This window comes from Hyperoodon ampullatus (genome assembly GCF_949752795.1).
Source record: "Hyperoodon ampullatus genome assembly, chromosome: 17".
NCBI classification, from domain to species: domain Eukaryota; kingdom Metazoa; phylum Chordata; class Mammalia; order Artiodactyla; family Ziphiidae; genus Hyperoodon; species Hyperoodon ampullatus.
This window is the reverse complement of record NC_136930.1, coordinates 75082525-75104933: the sequence shown is the minus strand read 5'-3', so window position 1 is coordinate 75104933 and position 22409 is coordinate 75082525. Positions and strand designations below refer to the sequence as shown.

At 52.7% G+C, this 22409-nt stretch overlaps 1 protein-coding gene across 1 annotated transcript in view; it reads left to right on the top strand.

The window, feature by feature from the left end:
• Nucleotides 1–1045: 1045 nt before the first annotated feature.
• The window catches only part of AGO2 (argonaute RISC catalytic component 2), a 96618-nt gene continuing 75254 nt past the window's right edge, over nt 1046–22409 (top strand). Inside the window, exon 1 of the mRNA XM_079722416.1 lies at nt 1046–1108. Coding sequence (XP_079578542.1) covers nt 1087–1108 — 22 coding nt within the window. The 5' untranslated portion in view covers nt 1046–1086. The remainder of the gene's footprint in view (nt 1109–22409) is intronic.

Below are 22409 nucleotides of genomic sequence, written 5' to 3'. Positions count from 1 at the left end.
TCACCTTCTGGTTGCTAATCGCCCACCAATTAGGGGAGAATGGAGTTGGCCTCTGGCTGGCCTCCCTGGAAAAGGCTCCAGAAAGCAGTTGGATCCCAGGGGACTTGATCCATGGAGGAGGATTTGGGCTGGAGGGAGACGTTTCCGCACAAGTGGGGCAAATACCGAGAGGCACGGAGGAGCATGAGGGGGTTGGATAAGGGCCCCACGTAAAGAAACCGGGGAGGCCCCGAGGGCTGGAATGGGGCGTGTTATTTTGATCTGATCACTGACAGCAGCTAAAATTGACCAAAAACTAAAGTTCTTTAGATGGATTATCTGGGTTCTCGGCCGGGAGGTGGCGGTGTGGTAGTGAGCGAGGACCGGGGCGCGTTCAAGTTCAAGCTCCGGGTCGGGAGGAACCTTCGCGACATTCCTGTTTCGTTAATAACTTAAAAAAGCCTGGCGGAGATGCCGGGGCGTCAGGACGCGACACCACCACGTCAACACGGTGCCCAAGTTCACCCGGTCCGGCGGGGGCTAAGGGTGGGGAAGGGTCCAGCCCGCGAGCAGCCAGAACGGGCTCCCCGCGCGCGCCGGAGGCGGCGGGGAAACAAGGGGTGTGTTTTCTTTTCTTTCTTCCCGGCCTCCGGTGGCAGCGCCGCGCGGCCCGCTCCGCCCAGTCGGAGGAGACGTCGCTCTTCTGAGTGGCTGCGAGGGCCGCCCCCCAGGCCCCCCCGGCCCCGCGCCCGCACCCGCGCCCCGGATCCCCTGCCCGCCCCCACCCCTCTCCGCCGCTGCCGCCGCCGCCGCCGCCGCCGCCGCCGCCGCCGCCGCGCGGACCCGCCCCGCCTCCCCTCCCCCGGCCCCTCCCTCCTCCCCCGCCCTCCTCCCGGCCGCCCTCCCCCTCCCCCTCCCGCTCTCCCTCGCCCCTCCCCCGCCCGCCCGCCGCCTCCGCCCGCCGCCCCGGCCGCGTCGGGTAAACCTGTTTGGCGGCCGCGCCGGGGCGGATCGTGCGGCCGGCGGCTCCCTCGCGGCTCGCGGCGTCGGGGCCCGTGGCGCGCGCGCGGCCGCCCCTCGGCCCCGGAGCCCCTCGGCGGCACCACCATGTACTCGGGAGCCGGCCCCGGTGAGTCCTCGCGCTCGGGGCGCCGGCCCGGCCGCTCGCGCGCTCCTCCCCGCGGCGCCGGCGGCGGTTGGCGGGCTGGGCGCGAGCGCGGCGCGGGCAGCGGGCGGGCGCCGGGGGACCGGGGCTGGCGGGCCGGGAGGCCGGGGGTCGGGGCCGCCGGCCGTTTCCTCGGCCCCGCGGCGGACACGCAGCCCTGGCCTCCTCGGGCCCGAGTCGTCGGGGCGCCCCGCGCGGCCTGGGCCCTCCCCGCGCTGCGTTCCCGCCACGGTCCGGCGGGCTGGGGCCGGGCCGGAGCGGGGACTGGGCCGGGCGGCCCGCGTGTAGGCCCGAGGCCCGGGCGCCCGCCTGGCCCGGCCTCCTGCGCCAGGCGCCTGGGCCCTTGCGCCGCGCGGGGCTGGCGGGGCCAGCGGGGCTGGCGGGGCCGGGGGCCGAGGCCCGGGCCGGGCTCTAAGCGCCCGAGGGCGTTGAGGCCCGGGCCGGGGGCGCCGAGCTCGGGGCGCGGGCGGCACGGGGAGGAGCGCGGCTGCTCGGCGCAGACCGAGCCGCGGCGAGCCTGGAGCGCTCTCAGTTTCGTTTTTCTTTTTGCCAGTACTTCTGCGGCCCCTTCTCTGAAGGAAAGTCTGGAAATGCTGAATTTTGGCCAATTCGTGCTGGTAGTTAGGGCCGTAGACTGAGAGGGATAGGAAGCGGCACCCTAAAACCCTAAAACTGCGTGCGTCTCATTTTCATTCCAGACACGCCGGCTCCTTATTCAAGTACTAATTTGCCTTTTGCAATTTACTAGAGGAAGGTAAGGAGATGGGCTGATTTCCTTAGCATCCCTTCTTACTAGTCAGCCTCTCTTTCTTTAGAAAAGTTCTAAAAAACTTAAAGCAGTAACACATTTTTTTTTAACTTTTTTTTTTTTTTTTTTTTTGATGCACAGTAGAGGGGCGATTAACTTGCTGGGCCAAGAAAATGGTTAAGTGTTGTTACGCTTTCTCCCTTTCCCGCCAGGCACGTGGCTCCTAAATTTCCCGCTGGCCCTGCCACTTGGACAGGGCATTTCCCGTCCCCTTTGTCCACCACGTTCCAGCGGGCTGCAGGCCCTGCCGGCTCGGCATAGTGTTGCCTTCTCCCAGGGGCCCTAAGCCCTCCCCGGCCTCCTGCTGATGGGGCCCTGGCCCGACGTGTTCCGGGCTCTCCTGATCCATTTGGGTCCCTTGACGTTTTCCCCCACTGCTGTGTGTGTTCACAAACAGTTCTCTGCCTCGTGAATACTTTTTTTTGATGTCACTTAGTTAGAAAGGTTCTCCAAGGCTGAGCCTGACCAACTTTTAAATCCTTATGGGCCCTCAGCAGTTTGATAGAGGAATGGTTTTAGGCGTAATGGTTTTAACCGTAATCTGGAAGGTGACTCAGCCCCGGCGGGGAAGGGCCGGGTGGGGGCTCTGTAGTCACGGTCCTGGGAGCAGACTTGGCTCCGTGAAGCCCCGGATGGGTAGCGCCCACCCGTGACATGGCAGGGTCGGCCCTCACCTCCGTGAGTGAGAATCTCCCCGCTGATCCCTGTAGAGGAGCCCAGCAAGTGTTGGCCACTACACTGTACATTTTTTTCACATTTTCAGTTTAAAAGTTGAAGGCCCAGAAAAAGCGAAGAACCTTGAGGAAGGTCAAACCTTTGTGTTGTGTCTGACGTTAGCTGATCCATTGGACAGCTCACTAAGTTGGTGGTGGTCATTTTGAAGATGGACAGCAGAGGCTCAGAGAGGTTAAGAGCCTTGCGAAGGTCATGTGGCCGGCGAGCATTAGGACGATCTGTCTGATCCCCGTTGACTCTCCATACATTCTCCTTAGAGAAGTGGCTCTCAGTCCTTTCGACCTTGACCCGCAATAAGAAACACCTGTTACATGTAGACTGGGCCCATGTCCTCGCGTGTTCGGGTGTAATTGAAACTCGAGCTTCAGGAAGCACAGCTCACCCATGCTGCGTGCTCTGCACTGGGATATTTTCTGGTCTATTTCATTTTCAAAAAAGCTTTAGTGCTCTGGGCTTCCAGGCTCATTTCAGGTCCTTAACGGCTCTTGGAAAAATCATGCTCTGATGTGGGCCTCTGCATTGTGGCCTGGTGGGGAGAGGGCCCCTTGTTCTCGGCTCACAGATAAAGCTGCCCTGAAATCGGACAGCTTTGGTTGAAAAAATAAATGGGTCTGTAGGATAGTTCTTAGCCAATGGCAGGATGGGAATGAAACCAAATTTCAGGCTATGCACGCGTGCTGTAATTATAAGGCTGTGGTGCTGTTTAATTTTATTCTACACACTAAGGCTTTTAATTTTTAAGAGGAATTTTTGGAATAGAGTCTCTTCAATGAAACTCTTTTTAATGTATTTCCTAATTTAGAATAATAAAAAGACATTTGATCTGGATTGTAGAAAAATTACAAATAGTTTTGCTACTTCCCATTTTAATACAATTATTAAGTGACTTACTAAGTAAATTAATATAAAAATAGAGTCCACAGTAAGCCTGCGTTGTGCCCGTTACAAATGCTATTACATATGTGAATTGGTATCTGGACTCTAAAGTTAAGTATGTTACTATTTCTTAGTTTTTGTTTTTTTTTTTTAACTGTTCCAAAGAGTTAGTGGTTTAGAATGGGTGGACTCCCCAGTGACCCTGAACCTTCATAGATGATCAATCAATTTTTTTTTTAACCACTTAAAGACCTTAAATGGAGTCTCAGTGTTGCATGCTCCAAGGGGGTTGTTTCTGTGGGTTTCACACGCTCAGTGTGGGTTCCATTCCTCACAGCTTTGCTACAAAGTAACTTCAGCGACATCTAAGGATTACCACTCTGAGAACGACCAACTTTCACTGTGGTTTCTAGTGTCATTTAACTCCTCCTGCACCCCGCTTCTTCTCCCTCAGTTATCTCAGTGAAGATATGACCGGTCTTCCAATAACAGTGCACTGTTGCCAAATAGCAGCCGGCCCTTTGCCCGGGTGAAGCTGCGTCAGGCTGGAGGGCGTGGCTGGGTAGTCTGCTGCCCTCTTGTTTTGTGAACGCTCAGAATGTATCACTTGACTTTTAAAATAGTTTCTATTGTGAATTAAAGTACACATGAGTAGAGTGACTGGTATAATACGGCTCCCATTTCTCCATCACCAGCTTCAACAACTATCAAGATTTTCCACATTTGCTTCAAATCTGCCCCTTTCTCCTTCTTTCTTGCGGAAATACTCTTGAGTGAGTTCCACATCTGTCGTTTCACCCTGAATGCTTAAGTACCGTGTCTGAAGGATGGGGACGTTTAAAACTCAATGCCATTATCACACTTAACAGTCCATAATCAATTTTTCTCATTATCGCAGAAGTGTGTTTACTTCCCGGTTGTTTTTGGATCCTGAATTTTATTAAAAGTTCACACATGGATTTGGTTTTATGCCTTTGAGGCTCTTTAATCTCGACTCTACAGCTAGCCCTCCCCCCCCCACGTTGACTTGTGAAGACAATGAGGTCCTTAAGATCTCTTCTTCAGGGGATGTATATCTTTCCCCCCAGTTTTCTTTAATTGTTCAGGGTCCCTGTGTTTCTTTGGGGAAGGCTGATGAGATCCAGTTGCTCGTAAGTTTAATTCAGACGCACTTATCTTCAGCGATGTTTTGGGACAGGTCGCTTTGCATCTTTAATTTTCAGCGCAGTGGACTCCACTTTTTACGTGGAGCTGTGTCAGCAGAAGGACCACAGTGTGACGTGGAGAACGTGCCTGGCGCTTGTGCCTCTCGTGCAGCTTCTCTCCTCATCCGGCGCGGTGGACCCCTCCTTCCCCAGTGTGTGGGAGGGAGACGGCTCTCAGCGCCCTCTGTCCTCTTTGCTCCCAGTCATTTCTCTTGACTTTGCGGCCTCACCCCCAGCTTAGCCTCCTCGGCCGGCCGCCTCTGCCGATGGCCCGCCGCCAGCGCCCTTGCCTCCCGGGCCGGGGTTTGGTGCTGGGGTTACAGGCCTGTCCTTTTTCACTCTAGGCAGTGAAAAGGTCATTAAGTATTTACTATTCTAATTTTTTGTCTGCATTTTTTTCCCTCAAAATTTAAAACCCTGAAATGTCCTCTCTCTTTGTGACCAGGCAGCTGTGCCCTCCTAATTTATCTTTGGACAGAGCTGTACCCTTGGCGATGCTACAGTTTATCCTCCAAACTGGGAACTTGTGCAAGTGAAACGGGGCACTCTTAATTACTTCCCTGGGACGACAGGTGTGCACGGACGGTGGCCAATCAGGGTGGACGTCTCCCTAACAGCGTTCCCTAAATCTTAGCCTCGTAGACAGGCTCAAAAACAAAGGGCTTCAGCATTGCTGACTTGTCCGACGCTTCAGTGCTTCCCACTTACTACTAAAATCCTCACACAACCTGAAGGTCACAGGCGCGGTCCTAGAGAGCTGCTGCTTTGTGCCGCAGGGGTGCGCTGCATCCCCCGCCCCGACCCCGTGGTTAACTCCAGGTGGGGGAGACGGCCCTGCTTGCTGAGAACTTGAAACCCCACCTTTCTCGCCTTTCTCTCACTTTCCTCAAGGTCATGGCTCCAGCAGTGGACAGGCAGGGAGCCTGGTCATGGGCTCCAGCCCTGTCCCCATCCTGGGCCTCAGGTTCCTTGTCTGGGCCCGGCTGCCTTAGGTTTCCACGTCTTCGTCCTGTGGTGCATTTGTTCCTCTGTGGACCTCTCATGTGGCTGGAGCTGAGGAAGGAGCTGGTGGGCCCTGGGAACAGAGGGTGTGAAGGCCCAGTGGCCGGTGGGCAGGTGGTAGGGGAGGCGGCACGTCCCACCAGGAAAGGCGCCATCTGCTTTGGTGGCGTGCGGAGTGTCATGTGATCGCATGGGTCCTAGGAAGGTAATTCCAGCAGCCCTGCAGGTGGAAGAGGCGGCCTTGGCAGAGCAGCATGGGGGCAGGTGTGACCGAAGAGGTGGGCCGTCAGGGCCTAAGACAGTGGGCCCTGTCTGGGTGGGATGGCCGTGGGCAGAGGGGTGGGTGCCCTGTGAGTATAAGCAGCCAGCGGCCGGCACTCTGGCCCTGGCCTAGCTTTGCATCTCGTTATCTGCACTTACCAGGTAGACTCCACTTAGCAGCGGCATCCGCTAGTATCTGGGCTCCAAACCACGCCTCACCAGCTCCGTGACTTTGGCGGTTGTGTATCTTTTCTAAGCCTCGGCTTTCGCACTTCGGAAATGCGGGGGGCGGGGGACAGCACCAACCTCAGGGTTGTTGTGAGCATGAAGTGAGATGTGCTGGACCTTCGTCTCGGCCGAGGGTGGGGGCGAGTCCGCACAGTGGTCTGGTCCCGCCTCCTCATGGGGAGAACCAGGGGCCTGCCCAGAGCGAGAGCCCACGAGCGGCGAGTGGGGAGCTGGCCGCGTCCTCGCCTTCCTGACCCCACTTGTGAATGTTTGAACACGAAGCTGCCGTCACATCCAGCTTTGTTACCGCAGAAGGAGCAGCGGGCTCCGGGCAGGGCAGTCGTGCGTGGCATGTGGCCGTGTGGAGTTTGAGGTTCTGGAAGGCTGAGGCCTGCGCTGGGGGTGGAGGACAGGGTCTTGGGCTCAGGGGGATGTGGGTTCACGGGGCAGCCGGTGCTCAGTGAGTGGGGGCTGGGGCCCTGGGGGAATGCAGCCTGGAGCCACCCCCGCAGCTGGTCGCAGAATCACCTGAAGGCTTTTCCCCATCTCTGCCCCTGAAGACCCAGGAAATTACATTTTGCAAATGTCCCAGGTGCTTGCTTTTTAGGAGGAGCTTGAGACCCATTGGTGTTGGGAGAGAGGGCGGGGAGAGGAAGCAGAAAGGAGCCTAGTGCAGCCCCAGGGAGCAGCTCATGCCGGAAGCACACCTTGGAGGGCAGCCCCTGAGAGTGGGGTCGCCGGTGGAGGGGGAGGGGTTCTAGGTGGGAGCGTGGGTGTTCTGAAGAGGCGCTTGCGATGCACTGTAAGAAGTTAGCTTTAGTTTACCTGTGGTTCCCTTTCTGAGAGAGCTTAAAGGTCTGACTGAATGAAGGCCACTCCTTTTCAGTGGCTGTAGTTACGGTTCCACGTTGCTTTGAATACAGCTCGTCCACAGCTTCACTTAGAATTGGGTCAGAAGGGGACTTCTGAAGGTGATTCCTGGGGACTTCGGTGAATTCTCAGTGAAAATTGTTCTGCATCCATCTTTAAGAACCCACAGCACCAAACGAACAGAGCTGTAGCCGGGCTGAAGCCAGCCAGCTCGTCACCTGAGGCTGTCTCGTTGCAGCTGAAGCCCATCTTGACGCTCCCTACTGCCCCCTGGGCAGTCACTCGAGGGGCACTGTGTTTGTGGTTTTCCACGTTATTTCTGGGTGTCTCAGCTCTGAGCTGTAGTACTTAGAGAGTTGCACATAAAAGGTCAAAATGCCGAGGTTCGTAGGTCTGAGTCATTTGAGATGTTTCATCAGCTTTGACTCCAAGTTAAATAATACAGCCATTGAGAGTAGATTCTTACAGCGCCCCATGGATGCTGGTGGAGGAGCTTGAGCCTGGCGGGCCCGTTCCCGTGGCCCAGGGGTAGGTGGGCGCGCTTTGTGCCGTTCGTTTGTGAGCCCGGAGAGTGGGAGGCCCCTGCACTGGGCACTTGCTCGCCAGCTTCTCAGCCCCTGCTTTAACCGAGCTCACGCAAGACGCGACCGTGGCAGGGTGTCGGGCGTGACGGGGGTACTCTGTAGCCGGTGCTGCCTCTGAGTCTCAGAGACCGTGGCCGAGGCTCCTGTCCCGGCGGCACTTGTGTTCTCAGTCCTTGCCGCCACTCTTGTGGGGCAAGGCCCCGTCCGTGCGGCGGGCTGAGCAGAACGAGAGAAAACCGAGGACTTCTCCTGGCCTTACGGGTAGCAGGAGGTGGCATCGTTTGTTTTTTGTAGGAACAAAGGAACTAACAGAGAAGTACAAGTGAGAAGTGGAGAGAAGGCAGAGGAAGATGGAGAGCGATAAAAGGCTAACACTGGACACAAACGGGGGGGGCAGAGAGCCTGGAGCCCTGGGAGCTGTAGGTGTCGCCGTGACGCGCCCGCAGACCTCCTCTCGCTGTGGGGCAGACCCAGGGCACGGGCTCCGGGTCCCGCCGGCCTCGCTTGGATCCTGACTGTGCGGCTGGGCATTCGCTCGGCCTCTCTGAGCCTCAGGCGCCTCCTCGTACAGGGAATGAACACCCGACGGTGCAGGTGCTCTGACCAGACGACAGAACGCGGCAGGCTGCTGTCGCTTCCCTCTGCGCGTGGCCCCGGGCGGGGCTGCTGGTCGCTGTGTCCCTCCCTCGGTCACTTTATCCTCCCTGTTTCCTCCGCACACAGTGGCTTCTCTCCTTGACCCTCCTGGCTGACCTCTGGGTCTTCACTTTGTAAGCCGCCGTGAGGGATACGAATACATTGCACAGACCACATCCCTGATAAATACCATTTACCAGGTGCGTTGTATCCACAGCTGCCTTGTACGGCTCAGTACCAGGGAAGTGAAGGGTCGGCCTTGGTGCTCGGAGCTCACGTTCCTGGCAGAGTCGGTCAGCACAGACCCAGCTGTGCTGTGCGGTGGGGACCCGCCTTGCGTGGTCACGTGGTGGCAGTGATGCCGGGGGAGCACCAGATTCTGTCTCCAGATGGTGAGCTGGCACAGCTGGGTGAACCAGAAGACAGTGTTCTACCTGTGATTCTACGTGGTGACTGGGGGCGGGGGACATCGCTGGGGACCTTTGGTTTCCGCTGTGTGCTGCTGTTCTAGCAAGTGTGCGGTTTGTTCAGTGTGAACACGCGTGCCTCACTACAAGAGCATCATGTTAGACTTGGAGGGCGTCTCAGTGCCAAGACTGGTAATCACAACTTAACCCTGAGCTGGAGGCATGGATGGCTTTGGGGGGTGAACAGTCAGAGCACATGTGAGGGGAGATGGAGAATCGAAACAAGTCGTGTACAAGTCACGTGGTTGTAAAGTGCGCCTGGGGCACCTGTGATGGAGAAGCCAGGTGAGCAGGATCGGGGCCCTGCTGCATGGTGGTCAGGGCAGGCGCATTGAGAAGGCACCTTGGAGCAACTTGGGCCAGAAGAAGAGGGGGGAGGGAGGTCATGCTGAGCTTGGAGCCTTTGGCGGGACTTTGAGCCCAGGAGGGGCTGGGCAGAGGAGGGCATCAGCCGGCAGAGTTTTTACAGTGATCTCTGTGGACATGTGGAGGCAGGGAGCCGGCCTGGATGAGGTTAGCGTGGAGGGCTGAGCCCGGGTCGGCTGGAGAGCGTGGGCGGAGGGAATAGCCTGTGTCCTGCCCCCGCGGGTCCCCACAGACAGCCGTGTTTCATCAGGAGCCCCAGGCACAGTCCTGCCCCTCGCGCTTGTCCTTCTTTATGTTTGGCCGCACTGAGGGGCATGAGGAATCTTTTCCCCGACCAGGGATCGAACCTGCGCCCCTGCAGTGGAAGCGCGGAGTCTTCACTGCTGGACCGCCAGGGCAGTCCCTGCAGCTTGTCTTTTTTTTTTTTTTTTTTTAATATTGACTTACTTATTTTGGCTGCGTCAGGTCTTAGTCGAGGCACACGGGATCTTCAGCACGCGGGATCTTTAGTTGCGACATGCGAGCTCTTAGTTGCGGCGTTCATGCGGGATCTAGTTCCCCGACCAGGGATGGAACCTGGGCCCCCTGCGTTGGGAGCTTGGGGTCTTACCCACTGGACCACCAGGGAAGGTCCCCCTGCTCCTTGCCTTGATGCAGACCCCGATCATCTCATGTACTGTACAGTATGTCTGAGGATCTCTCTGTGGTATAAGGATGCCTGTCTTTTCCTCCCCCTCCCCGCTCACATAACCCCTGGTTACCCGTGTCCTGGACCACACAGGTAGTCCAGATCTGCTCAGTTTCTCACATGTCATGGATTGTTAACAGCTCATTGGATCGGGATCCAGATAAGGCCCACATTGTGATTGGCTGATGTGAGTCTCAAAATAAGAGCTTTATTGAGATGTAACTCACGTACCACACAATTCACCATTTAAAGTGTAAAACTCCGCGTGCTTTAGTACCTTCACAGACTTGTGCAACCATCCCCACAACCTAAGTTTGGACATTTTTGTTCCCTCCCCCCAAAGAAAGGCTGTACCCGTTAGCTGTGACTCCTCATCCCTACCCCCCACCACCAGACCTAAACAACCACTCTTTTTGTTTTGTTTAGCATCTTTACTGGAGTATAATTGCTTTACAAAGTTGTGTTAGTTTCTGCTTCATAACAAAGTGAATCAGCCATATGATTCAGCATACACATGTCCCCATATCCCCTCCCTGTTGCGTCTCCCTCCCACCCTCCCTAGCCCACCCCTCTAGGTGGTCACAGAGCACCGAGCTGGTCTCCCCTAAACAACCACTCTCTTAATCTCTAGTTTTTGCCGCCTTCTTTCCCACTGCTGTTGGTGGGTTGAAGAAGCTGGCTTGTGTGTGCTGTCTCATTTCCCCACCAACTAGATTTCGCTGATTGCATCTTCTTGGTGTAATTCAGCCTGTTTGTTTGTCTGTCCTGTGTGGATTTCTTGCAAATTAGTGGTCAGACCCAAAGGCTTGATCTGATGCAGGTTCTACTTTTTTGGGTTTTGTTGCTTTTCTTTTGGTGTGAATACTAGTTGCTGTTGATCGTTAATCATTAGGTTCCATTAATTCATTAGGGTTTGTACAACGCTGATGCTCTGTATCCACAACAAAAACTTCCCCTGGGCAACTGTTTGGGTTTGGATCTGTCTTGAAGGCAGAGGAATGTCAGTGAACAGCCTGAAGGCAAGACAGCCTGTTGAGAAGAGAGGCTGGTCCAGGTAGGCAGGCACTGAGTGTGATGTCGGGGGTTTGGAGGTGATGCTGTGGGTACCCGGAAGGTGAGCTGAGGGTGGGACTTTTTTCTGTTCTGCAGGTAACGGGGGACCCTCTGAGTATTTGGCAGGTGTGTGACAGGCTGGGGTGGTCTGGCCGGTGACAGGAGTCTTCACCTATGTTTGGTGGGGATGTGGTAAGGTTCCCTGTTGGTGGCAGGTCAGTGCTGAGGGGAGGAGAGCGGAGAGAGCTGGGAGGCCTGTGTCGGGGCGGGAGGTGAAAACCGCTCCCCCCAGCTGACCTGCTGGCGTCAGCGAGGCGACCCCGGGTAGGGAAGGAGCTGCAGGGGTAAGCTTTCTTTTGTAGATATGCTAAATTTCAGGCGATCCTAAGAAATCCCGGAGAAAAAACCCCATGGCATTCACTTTGCATCTTTATAGCACCCAGTGCATTTTGCCTGGTGGGGGCCTGTTTCCTTCATTCTGTTGTAAACTCCATTTGCTCGCCGCCCAGGACCATCCTGGTTATCTTTTGTCTTTCCAGTGTCTACCGTAGTGTTTTCTTTTTACTCGATAAATCCTTATTACGTTCAATTCTTTATTGTTTAAAAGCTAAATCAATTGAGTTGAAACTTGTGTGCACGTCTGAAAAGCCCTGCCCCCAGCCTGGCATGGCGCCTCTTCTCGCTTGGCCCTCCCTTACCCCTGGCACCCTGTGGTTCTTCTCTCCAGCTCTGCCTGGAGTCCAGGGTGCTGACTGTCGGGCAGTGTGGAGGGAAGTGGACCAGGGGGCCACTTGCCAACTGACCTACTTAGATAGGTAGTGGATGTCCGTGGGAGGGTAAACGCGTGACCTCTCAAAAGGCAGGCAGTGAAGTCTTCCGCAGCACCCTGCAACCTCTCCACCGCCTTCCTGTGAGTGAATTGGCCCTCGGTGTTGGTAGGTTCAGCGCGGGCAACCCTGAGCCGCACTGCTGCTCTGGCTGTTAGAGGCCGACTGCCTCCCTCTTGGCTTCCTTAGATCTTGTCCAAAGCTGTGCCCTCAGGAGACAGGCCTGGAAGGAGGCACCCAGCTAGAAGCTGCATGGGCACGTGGAGGGGGAGCCTGAGAGAGCACCTGCGCCTGTTTGTAGCCAGTGTCTTCACCTGTAAAGTGGGGATGAGTGCCTCCCTTCCTGTGAGGATAAAGCACATTAATGCATGCAAGTGCACAGGGCAGGGCTGGGCAGGTGTGGTGCTGGGATGGGACTCGGGACCAAGCTGAGAGTTGTGGTTTCACCAGGTGCTGGGGTCCTGTGATGAAGGGCTGCTGAGCCACTTTCTCTCAATGATGGGATTCTAGGGGTGAGTTAAGGGAAAAATGCATGTCTTGGGTGAAAATTCTCTGAAAAATAAATGCTGTGGGCTTCCCTGGTGGTGCAGTGGTTAGACTCCGCCTGCCAGTGCAGGGGACATGGGTTCGATCCCTGGTCTGAGAAGATCCCACGTGCCGCGGGGCAACTAAGCCCGTGCGCCACAACTACCGAAGCCCACGCGCCCAGAGCCCATGCTCCATAACAAGAGAAGCCACCACAATGAGAAGCCCGCGCACCGCAACGAAGAGTAGACCCAGCTCGCCGCAGCTAGAGAAAGCCCAGGCACAGCAACAAAGATCCAGCGCAGCCAAAAATAAATAAATTAAATAAATACATTTAAATAAATAAATGCTGTGACGTAAGTAGAAAAGATGGTGAGAAATTTGGTTATAAAACTGTAGGAGCTCTGGGTGGCAATTTTTTTTCTTTTGTCTTTAGAAGAGAAACAAAGAACTAGGTTGACTTTTTGAGGGATTTGAATCTCATTCCACCAGGGAAGCGTCTCACCTGAGGTGGTGGGCGTCCTGGGTGCCTGGAGCATTGTGTTGAGAAAGAGGCTGAGCCCCAGTCTGGGCTTATCGGAGGAGGAGGAGGGCGCCCAGATGGGTTTATCAGCGTCTGCCACGGGGGCAGCGGGCCGAGGGTGGTGCCCTCCTGGCTGGCCGGCGAGTCGCCATCCCAGCACGACATACTTTAAGGATGAGACACACCCTACTAAGCTATCCGATGGTACCTGGTGTCGTTCCAACAAACATTTATTTGAAGAGCGGTTTATATTTTATTTTTGCATGTTTTTATCGAAATAGGTGTTTTTCAGTCTGTGTCGTAGAATCATGGCTGTTAACGAATCTTGCAGAGTCATCCTTCAGGTTGGGCATGCTCAGGCTGCTGCTGTAAGGTGGGGTTTCATTCCCCTGGTCCAGGTCCCTGGCCTCCTTCGAGGCAAACCTACAGCACTTTCCCCTGCTTCTTTTACTTGTGTGGTCTATTCCAAGTGTGTCTGCACGTCAACAAAGGGAGAGAAAAAAGATCGTGCTTCAGAGAGGCGGTGTTTTCAAAATGTCACGGCCTCTTTTTTTTTTTTTTTTTAATTGAGACGAAATTCACATAACATAAACCATTTTAAAGTGAACAATTCAGTGGCATTTAGTACATTCAGTGTCAGGCGACCATCACCTCTATCTAGTGCCGAAACATTTTCGTCACCCCAAAAGAAAATCCTGTACCCATTAAGGAGTCACTCCCCATTCCCCACTCCCTCCATCCCTGGCAGCCACCAGTCTGCATTCTGTCTGTGGATTTGCTTCATCTGGATATTTCATGTAAATGGAATCATAAAATATATGACCTTTTACGTCTGGCTTTTTTCACTGAGCATAATGTTTTCAAGATTTGTGTCCTAGTGTGTGTCAGCACTTCGTTTTTCTTTATGGTTGAATAACCCATTTTGTGGCTATATCCCAGTTTGTTTTATCCATTCATCTGTTGTTGGTGGGCATTTGAGTGGTTTCTACCTTTTGGCTGTTGTGAATAGCGCTGCTGTGAACATTCGTATACACCATATTCGTATGTGGTGTGTGGCATGCGTCTTCATTTCTCTTGGGCGCATACCTAGGAGTGGAATTGCTGGGTTTTACTCTGTCACTTTGTGAAGAGCTGCTGAACTGTTTCCATGGTGGCTGCACCACTTTACGTTTCTGCCAGCAGTGGTTTGTTTCTCCACGTCCTCACCGACACTGATTATTGTCATCACAGCCTTTTAGAAAGTGAAGTTCTTAATGTAATATATCATATCTGGCATATTCTGTTACTTACCAAAGTGGAAAAAGATATTAGATTTAAGCATGTTTTGCCAAGATCTACCTAATAGCTATAAGGCATATCCATTTCTTTGTGCTAGAGTTTAGAGTATGTTTGGAATCTGGACAATTAGATAAACACAGTAAAGCTAAACATACTTTAACAGGGTGGGAAAGAATATGAGAGTCCAAAACCGAGATCAGGCCTGTGTGTCTAATGTCAAAAATGCTCACTCTTTGAGTAAATACTGAGTGCCAGCTATGTGCTGGGCCTCTTGCTCAGTGCCGGGGGACAATGATGGGTGCAAACCCAGGTCGCCTCTGCCCCCTGAGCTCACTGACCGAGTCGTGAACACAGACGTGCAATGCATGGTCACCGCAAATCCATGCGAGATGGCGGGTGTTTTAGTGCAGGCGGGAGGGGGCAAATTCCAGGGCGAATGTGGCGGGGACCCTGGCCTGTTGGGGGCCTGGGATGGGGCTGCACCTGGGATGGGGCTGCCTGGGCCCAGGGGCAGAGGCCTCCCTGAGCACAGCGCTTTTAATCCAGAACACTGGGGAGCAGGTGTGAGAGATGCAAGCATGCCTTGTATGTTTCTGAGGAGCCCCTGGCTGCCGGGTGGAGAAGAGATGGGAAGTGGCTTGGCAATGTGCAGAAGTGTCCCCCTGGAGAGGCCCTGCAGGCGGAGGATGGAGCAGGTGTGGTCCTGGGAGAGCAGAGGGTCTGGAAGGTGTCTGATGTGCTTGGGGCTTGGACGGGTGGCGATGCAGCGTAGTAGGAGAAGTGGGCAGATTTAAGTTGAGTTTTGCAGACTTTGAAAAAAATTCTAAGGGGCTTTTTAGTGAAGAAACTTTCAAATGCACATGAAAGCAGAGGGAGCAATACAGGAGCCCGCGCGCGGCCGTCAGTCCGCTCAGCCGTCCGGGGCAGCCTCGCTCAGCTGTCTCTCCCGTGCCCCCCACCCTCCGTTACTTGAAGTGTCGTGTCATTGCATTCGTACGGATTCATTTCTTTTGAAATAATTTTAGACTTACAGGAAAGTAGCCAGAACAGCGCTACAGTGGAGTTCCCGTACCAGCTCCCCTCAGTGTTATCATCTTATGTAAGTGGAGGACAGTTAGGAAAACCAGGAGATTAACGTTGGCATAGTACTATTACGCCATCTAAAGATCTTACTCAAATTTGGCTGTTAGTCTGACTAATGTCCATTTCCCGGACACCCCCTGTCCCGTTCTGGGCCTCTGTCCAGCCTCAGGGGCCTACCTCGCACGTCCCCTCACTTTCTCCAATCTGTGACAATTCCTCGTTCTTTCTTTGTCTTTTGTGACCTTGATGTGGAGCTCTTTCAGGTTGGTGCGTCCATCTTTCCAACACGCCCCACCGTTTTCTAATTATTTCCCTTCTGGAGCTACAGGATACTCCAGTCTCTTCTTGTATTTTTCCTGCCCCAATTCATTTCGTCGAGGAGCCCTGGTTCTTTTTCTTGGAGAAATGGTGTGAGAAGCTGAGACCTGCTTGCTGAGTGTGCTCCTAGGCCCCTGGGGTGCCCTCGCTTCTGGTTCTCTCAGTGTACACAAGATATGCATGTATTTGTACTCACAGGCCTGTACATACACATCTGTATTTATCTCTCTGTGTATGTATTAGAAGCCGTTGAGTTCACACTTGCATTTCTGATTCCAATCCCATATCACATGGTTTATTCTTGCTTTCTTCTTTCCTTATTTATAACTTCTTCATCAGGTAGTGAGAAGTCTGGGTCTCATTATCCACAGTGTATTTGCTTATTTGTTCAGACCTGGCGTACACAGAAAGTAGTTTTGGAATGACTGCCCGGCCCCTGGGAGAAACAGGCCTGCTCACTGGAGAACCGACCTGTGCCTGGCTCCCCAGCATTTGGCCGTGGAGTGCTCAGTCAGGACGTTAGCTCCCCAAGGTCCCCCCTCGCTTCTTGTCCACCCCCTTGGGTGGGGTTAGCACGCGGCCTTAGGGCGCCTGCTCTGCTCTGTCGCCCTTTCTCTAACAGTCACTGAGAGGGCTGTGCAGCGTATGCTGCGTTGCATTATTGTTTCATTTTTAATTTATTTTAATTGAAGTATAGTTGAGCATTGTTGTTTTGTGTCTCTTGTGTCCTTGCTCCGAGTTCTTCTAGTATATGAGAAATTCAGTTTAGGGAATTCCTTAGTAGTCCAGTGGTTGGGACTTGGTACTTTCACTGCCGAGGGCGTGGGTTCAATCCCTGGCTGGGGAACCAAGATCCCACAAGCCATGCGGTGTGGCCAAAAAGAAAAAAAAGAAAAAAGAAATTTAGTTTAATGTTTGTGGATGGTAATAAGCAGTCTGGTGTGAAAATGAGACTGTTATTCGTGTTGCATTTGAAATCTGACACAAATTGAGGCGACTTGGGACCCCAGCTCTGTTATAGGGTTGCCCTCCTAAACGCTAGGGTTGCTGCAAGTATGTGCCGGAGCCCAGGAGTAGAGACTTGGTGACAGACTTGGTGACAGTGGCCGCAGCCTGGGAGGGCTAGCTGGCTGCTCTACGCGGATGGACTGTTGGTGCAGTTAGAATCCTAGGCATGCGTGCTGCCCGCTCACTGGCTGGCGTGGGAGCCGATGGGCCGGGGGGCAGCCTTCCTGGACCAGGAGCAGCAGCCGTGATCTCCAGAACGGAGGTGCCGACCCCCCCCTTCCGCTCCACAGGTTTTCCTTACGGTCTGGACTGTGACCACAGGCACTGGTGCCTTTTGGTTCTAATTAAAAAAAAAAAAATTATTCTACCCTTCATGATAAAAGGAATACATGCTCATTTCAAATAATTTAGAAATACTGAAATAAAAAGAGAAAATATCCACCGGTAATATTCCTTACAAGCAATAGTTAATGTGTTAACAGTATGTATATGTTTGCTTCCAGACGTTTTTTTCTATACATACGCAGTGGGGGTTAGCCCACACTGAAAATTTTATGTTGTTTCTTTTCACCAATATCTTGAGCATTTCTGAGTGCTATTTATTTGTTGGGGGTGTGTGTTTACAACAGTGTTTAAAGTAAGTAATGAAGGCAGCACACTTGTGTCAGGTGGTGGTCTCCCACGGGACCCAGGTGATGAGCACGGGCAGCTGTGGCCTGATTCCTGGTTAGGTGCCACCCAGCTGCGTGACAGTTCTCATGCCCATTATACCAAATGGGCGTGAGACCGAGGCGCGAGACGGAGGGGATGAGGGGATGATGACGTGCCAGTAATGCCCTCAGAGTCATTGTGAAGGTTCGGTGGGTTAACAGGCTCGAGCACTCCTGGAGCTGCTGGTTTCACTATCATCCTTACGTGTACTCAGAGCTCACACTCTTTTCCTTCAGAGCACGTTTTTACTGTCCCCAGAAAAGTGTTGAGGGATGGCTTGGTGTCCTGTCTCTCACTGACCCTAAGCTGCCAGAGGGCAGGACCACGTCTCGTGGCTGCACCCGCAGCACTGTTGCTAGTGGAGATTAGGTTGTCAGCATCCATTTGGTGGAGGGTGTGTGTGTGTGTGTGTGTGTGTGTGTGTGTGTGTGTAGGGTGGGGGAGGAGACAGGCTGCTTACTAAAAACACACTGGCACTTAGATAGAAACGGTTAGTGCCAAGACATGTCTAGTCCCTAGGTGTCAATTACACAGGCTCTGTGCTAATAAGTCGACTTCATGCATAAGGTGGGCCCCGGGACACCTGCTGAGCACCCTCTGGGTGGACAACGTATCCCAAGGCTGAGAACAGAGAAGAATGGAGCTGCTGCACCCCCTGGGGAGCTCCCCTTCTTGGGGAGCCCAGGGGAACTGGAACAGGGGTTCTGCAGCTGTGTCCTGGGTTCACAGCATCACCTCACTCGCCACGTTACTGCTGGTGCCTGTAAAATGGGGGTGTTGATAGTACCAATTTTTATTATAACTAATAACAATGTAAAATTATGTGTCAGCCATCAGGACATTTGTCAGCATAATGTGTTTTGTATATAATATAGAGATATATTTAGTTATAATAAATGCTGATTACACTTATTCATTGTAATTATCAATGTTATATGATTGTTAATTACATAATAATTAATATAACTTGTTGTTACAATGATCATATTAACAGTCATTTTATTGTGAAGGTAAAAAATGAGTTAACATGGCAAGTGCCTGCTGATGCCTAGGGAGTGCTCAATGCATGTTACTTATTATTACAGCGATGATTTTAGCGGGTGGAAGAAATGTTGCGGCTTCTTTAAGGAGTATGCCCTTCTTAGAGGAATCTGAAAATTACGCTTAGAGGGACGTTTGTGCCAGTGCTGCCTGGGGCTGGTGAGGGCTGCGTGAGGCAGGTGTGGGCTTGGGGACGTCTTGGGGAGGCTCCTCTCTGGCCTGGGCCACGGGGCAGAGAAGTTGTGCAGGGCTTGGTTACAGGGGTGCCTGTGCAAGGACGTGGACCTCCCAGTGCAAATCCTCTGTAGTGCCCCCAGTACTCCACTGAGCGTGCCCTGCGTGGCAGCACGTCCGTCAGTCCACAGGCTCTTCCATTATATTCCAGAAAGGTGCGTCCACTGGGGGTGAGCTTTGGTTGAGAGATTACAGATTACAAGTTGATATAGATGAGTGGCGTAGCATGTGTTTCTCGTAAAAAACCCTTCTTCGAATGGGAACAGCTTTTTCTTCTAAGTGACCGTTCTGGTCTTTGGTCCAAGTTGTTTGCTTGGACATTGTCAAAGTTATTTCTGAACAAAGCCCCAGAAGAAACAAAGCAGACCCGTTAGTGCTGTAACTCAATAGTGTGTTTTAATTTGAAACAGGCAACTGCGTGGATGGGGTATGTGGTGCCCGGAAGGGGAACATCTCTGCGTGTAACAAAGCTGTGTGGAGAGCTGGAAAACCGACACTTCCAAGAAGCTCGTCCAGCTTTTTAAACCAGCAAAACCCCTCTGAGCGTGTTAAAGTTTCATTTAACTTGTGTTTATCTCCCCAAAGCATGCCACAGTCCACAGAAACTACTATTTCTGACCTGATGTGTGGTGCCCTTTTATTCTGTCCCTAAAATGTCAGCTGTTGATCCACTAGTGGAGAGGCCTCCTCTTCATTTTGGCTCTTTGGCTTTGTCTCTGCCACCGCTCAGACGGCTGTTTCAGTGTGGTGAAAGCTGGGCCGTGCGCTCAGCAGACTCCCTGGGGCCAGGGCAGCAGCGAATGGCCACCTGTGGGCCCTGGAGCCTAAGAGCGGGTGTAGGCAGCTGGTGGCGGCTGACCCCTGGTTGGCTGCTCCTGGGCCAGTAGGACCTGAGTCCTGCGTGGTGCCCTGTCTCCATCCACTTTATTACATTTTTGCTTATTTTATTTAAACATTTATTTATTTATTTTGGCTGCGCTGGGTCTTTGTTGCGGCACACAGGATCTTGGTTGTGGCACGCAGACTTCTTAGTTGCGGCATGCTGCGTGATCTAACCTGGGTTGTTCCCTGACCGGGGATCGAACGCGGGCCCCCTGCATTGAGAACGCGGAGTCCTACCCACTGGACAGCCAGGGAAGTCCCATTTTTTGCTTACTTTAAAAGTGGTTTGTTTTAAATGTTTGCATTTAGCCAATCAATACCTGTATCCTTACAGCTAAAAGTGCTATTTACAGCATGATTACAGGACTTAGGAAGCAGTTAATTATGGACTGTGCTGAAAGCAATGAATGAGTGAATGGCAGTGACCGGCAGGGAGTGGCCACAGGCCCTTGTGTGAGGAGGGCATTAATGAGAATCACACACGTGAAGTTTGAGACTCGGGAAGTGGCTTCAGCTGGCAGGTGTATGAAGACTGCAGGGGGCAGGAGGGGTCAGTTCAGTGATGGCAGTAGCAGGTCAGTGGGCGTCCTGCTGGCTGCGTGCCACTCGGAGGGTGCTGTTCTTTTCTTTTCTTTTTTTTTTTTAAACATCTTTATTGGAGTATAATTGCTTTACAATGTGTGTTAGTTTCTGCTGTATCACAGAGTGAATCAGCTATACGTATACATGCATCCCCACATCCCCTCGCTCTTGCGTCTCCCTCTTTCCCTCCCTATCCCACCCCTCTAGGTGGTCACAAAGCACCAAACTGATCTCCCTCCTTGTGCTATGCGGCTGCTTCCCACTAGCTAACTATTTTACATTTGGTAGTGTGTGTATGTCAATGCCACTGTCTCACTTCGTCCCAGCTTACCCTTCCCCCTCCCCGTGTCCTCAAGTCCATTCTCTACATCTGCGTCTTTGTTCCTGTCCTGCAATGGTTCTTCATAACCTTTTTTTTTTTTTTAGATTCCATCTATACATGTCAGCATACGGTATTTGTTTTTCTCTTTCTGACTTACTTCACTCTGTATGACAGACTCTAGGTCCATCCACCTCACTGCAGATAACTCAATTTTGTTTCTTTTTATGGCTGAGTAATATCCCATTGTATATATGTGCCACATCTTCTTTATGCAGTCATCTGTTGATGGGCATTTAGGTTGCTTCCATGTCCTGGCTATTGTAAATAAGGCTGCAGTGAACACTGTGGTACATGACTCTTTTTGAGTTATGATTTTCTCAGGGTATATGCCCAGTAGTGGGATTGCTGGGTCGTATGTAGTTCTATTTTTAGTTTTTTAAGGAACCTCCATACTGTCCTCCATAGTGGCTGCATCAACTTACATTCCCACCAACAGTGCAGGAGGGTTCCCTTTTCTCCACACCCTCTCCAGCATTTATTGTTTGTGGATTTTTTTTTTTTTTTTTTTTTGCGGTACGCGGGCCTCTCACTGTCGTGGCCTCTCCCGTTGCGGAGCACAGGCTCCGGACGCGCAGGCTCAGCGGCCATGGCTCACGGGCCCAGCCGCTCCGCGGCATGTGGGATCTTCCCGGACCGGGGCATGAACCCGTGTCCCCTGCATCGGCAGGTGGACTCTCAACCATTGCGCCACCAGGGAAGCCCTGTTTGTGGATATTTTGATGATGGCCATTCTGACGGGTGTGAGGTGCTACCTCATTGTAGTTTTGATTTGCATTTCTCTAGTGATTAGTGATGTTGAGCATCCTTTCATGTGTTTGTGGGCAATCTGTATATCTTTGAAGAAATGTCTATTTAGGTCTTCTGCCCATTTTTGGATTGGGTTGTTTGTTTTGATATTGAGCTGCATGAGCTGCTTGTAAATTTTGGAGATTAATCCTTTGTCAGTTGCTTCATTTGCAAATATTTTCTCCCATTCTGAGGGTTGTCTTTTCATCTTGTTTATGTTTTCCTTTGCTGTGCAAAAGCTTTTAAGTTTTCAGAGGGTGCTTTTCGTATTCGGGCTTGACCTCAGCGGGACCTGTCACACCCCCCATTATGGAAGTGAGGAAACTGAGGCACAGACTGCAGGGCACACGGCGGGAAGTACTGGATCCCCGATTTGGACCTGGGCAGCTACCTGCGGTCCTAGAACCTTGACCCCCAGTGCCCAGACAAGTGGGTGAAACTTGCTGGGGTTGATGAACGCATGGGAGGGTAGCTGACTGCCTTTGCCATTATTATGCAAATGTGCAGGACTTTGTCAGGGCGTTCTTTGTAGCAGCACAAACTTCATTACGAAATAAAAGGGAAAAATTGACTTAGCTTAAGTGGGTTTGGATTTTCTAGTGTTTTGATTAAAGAACATTCAGTTGATTTTGGTGGGGGGAGGGATGCTGTTTTGAATTAGTGAATACTGACTGAGTTTTACTGTTGCTTTCTTTAAAGCCCTGGATTTCTGCGTCTGTTTCAGGTCGGGGCGCCCCCCAGGCTGCCCTGGGAGGGGATTTCCATTAGCCACCCTTTGCTGACATCCCGGGCATTTTCTTAACACTCACTGACGTCTGATCACTTTCACATGCTTTTGTGAAGGATGATGACCAGAATGGGGTGATAGGATGAAGGGCCTTGTTAAAGCCCAGCTCCTGGATCCCTGTACCATTTTCCCCCTTTTTACATCAGAATGAAACGGGCTGCACTTGGGGAGGTGGCCCGGGGAGCCGCGGCTGTGTGGGTGCTCCGTGGCCCTGTTTACGCTGTTCCCCTTGGCTTGTGAGACGGCCGTCACCGTCACCCCTTAGTCTGTGTAATCGTAGCGTGTCGCCACCTTGAGAGCCGGTTCCATCATGTGGTGTGTTAGCGCAGCAGTGGGGGAGATGGGGGAGGAGGTGTGGGTTGTTGTTGCCTTTTTTTTTAAGGTTAAACTGGAAAATAGGCCAAGGAAAGCATGTTGTGGACTTCGAGAGTCCTCAGGTGATTTCCCCTCTCCTCTGCAGTCTCGTAACCTGTGGAGATCCCAGGGCTGGTGAGGAGGGAGTACCAGTCCCTGGCCCTC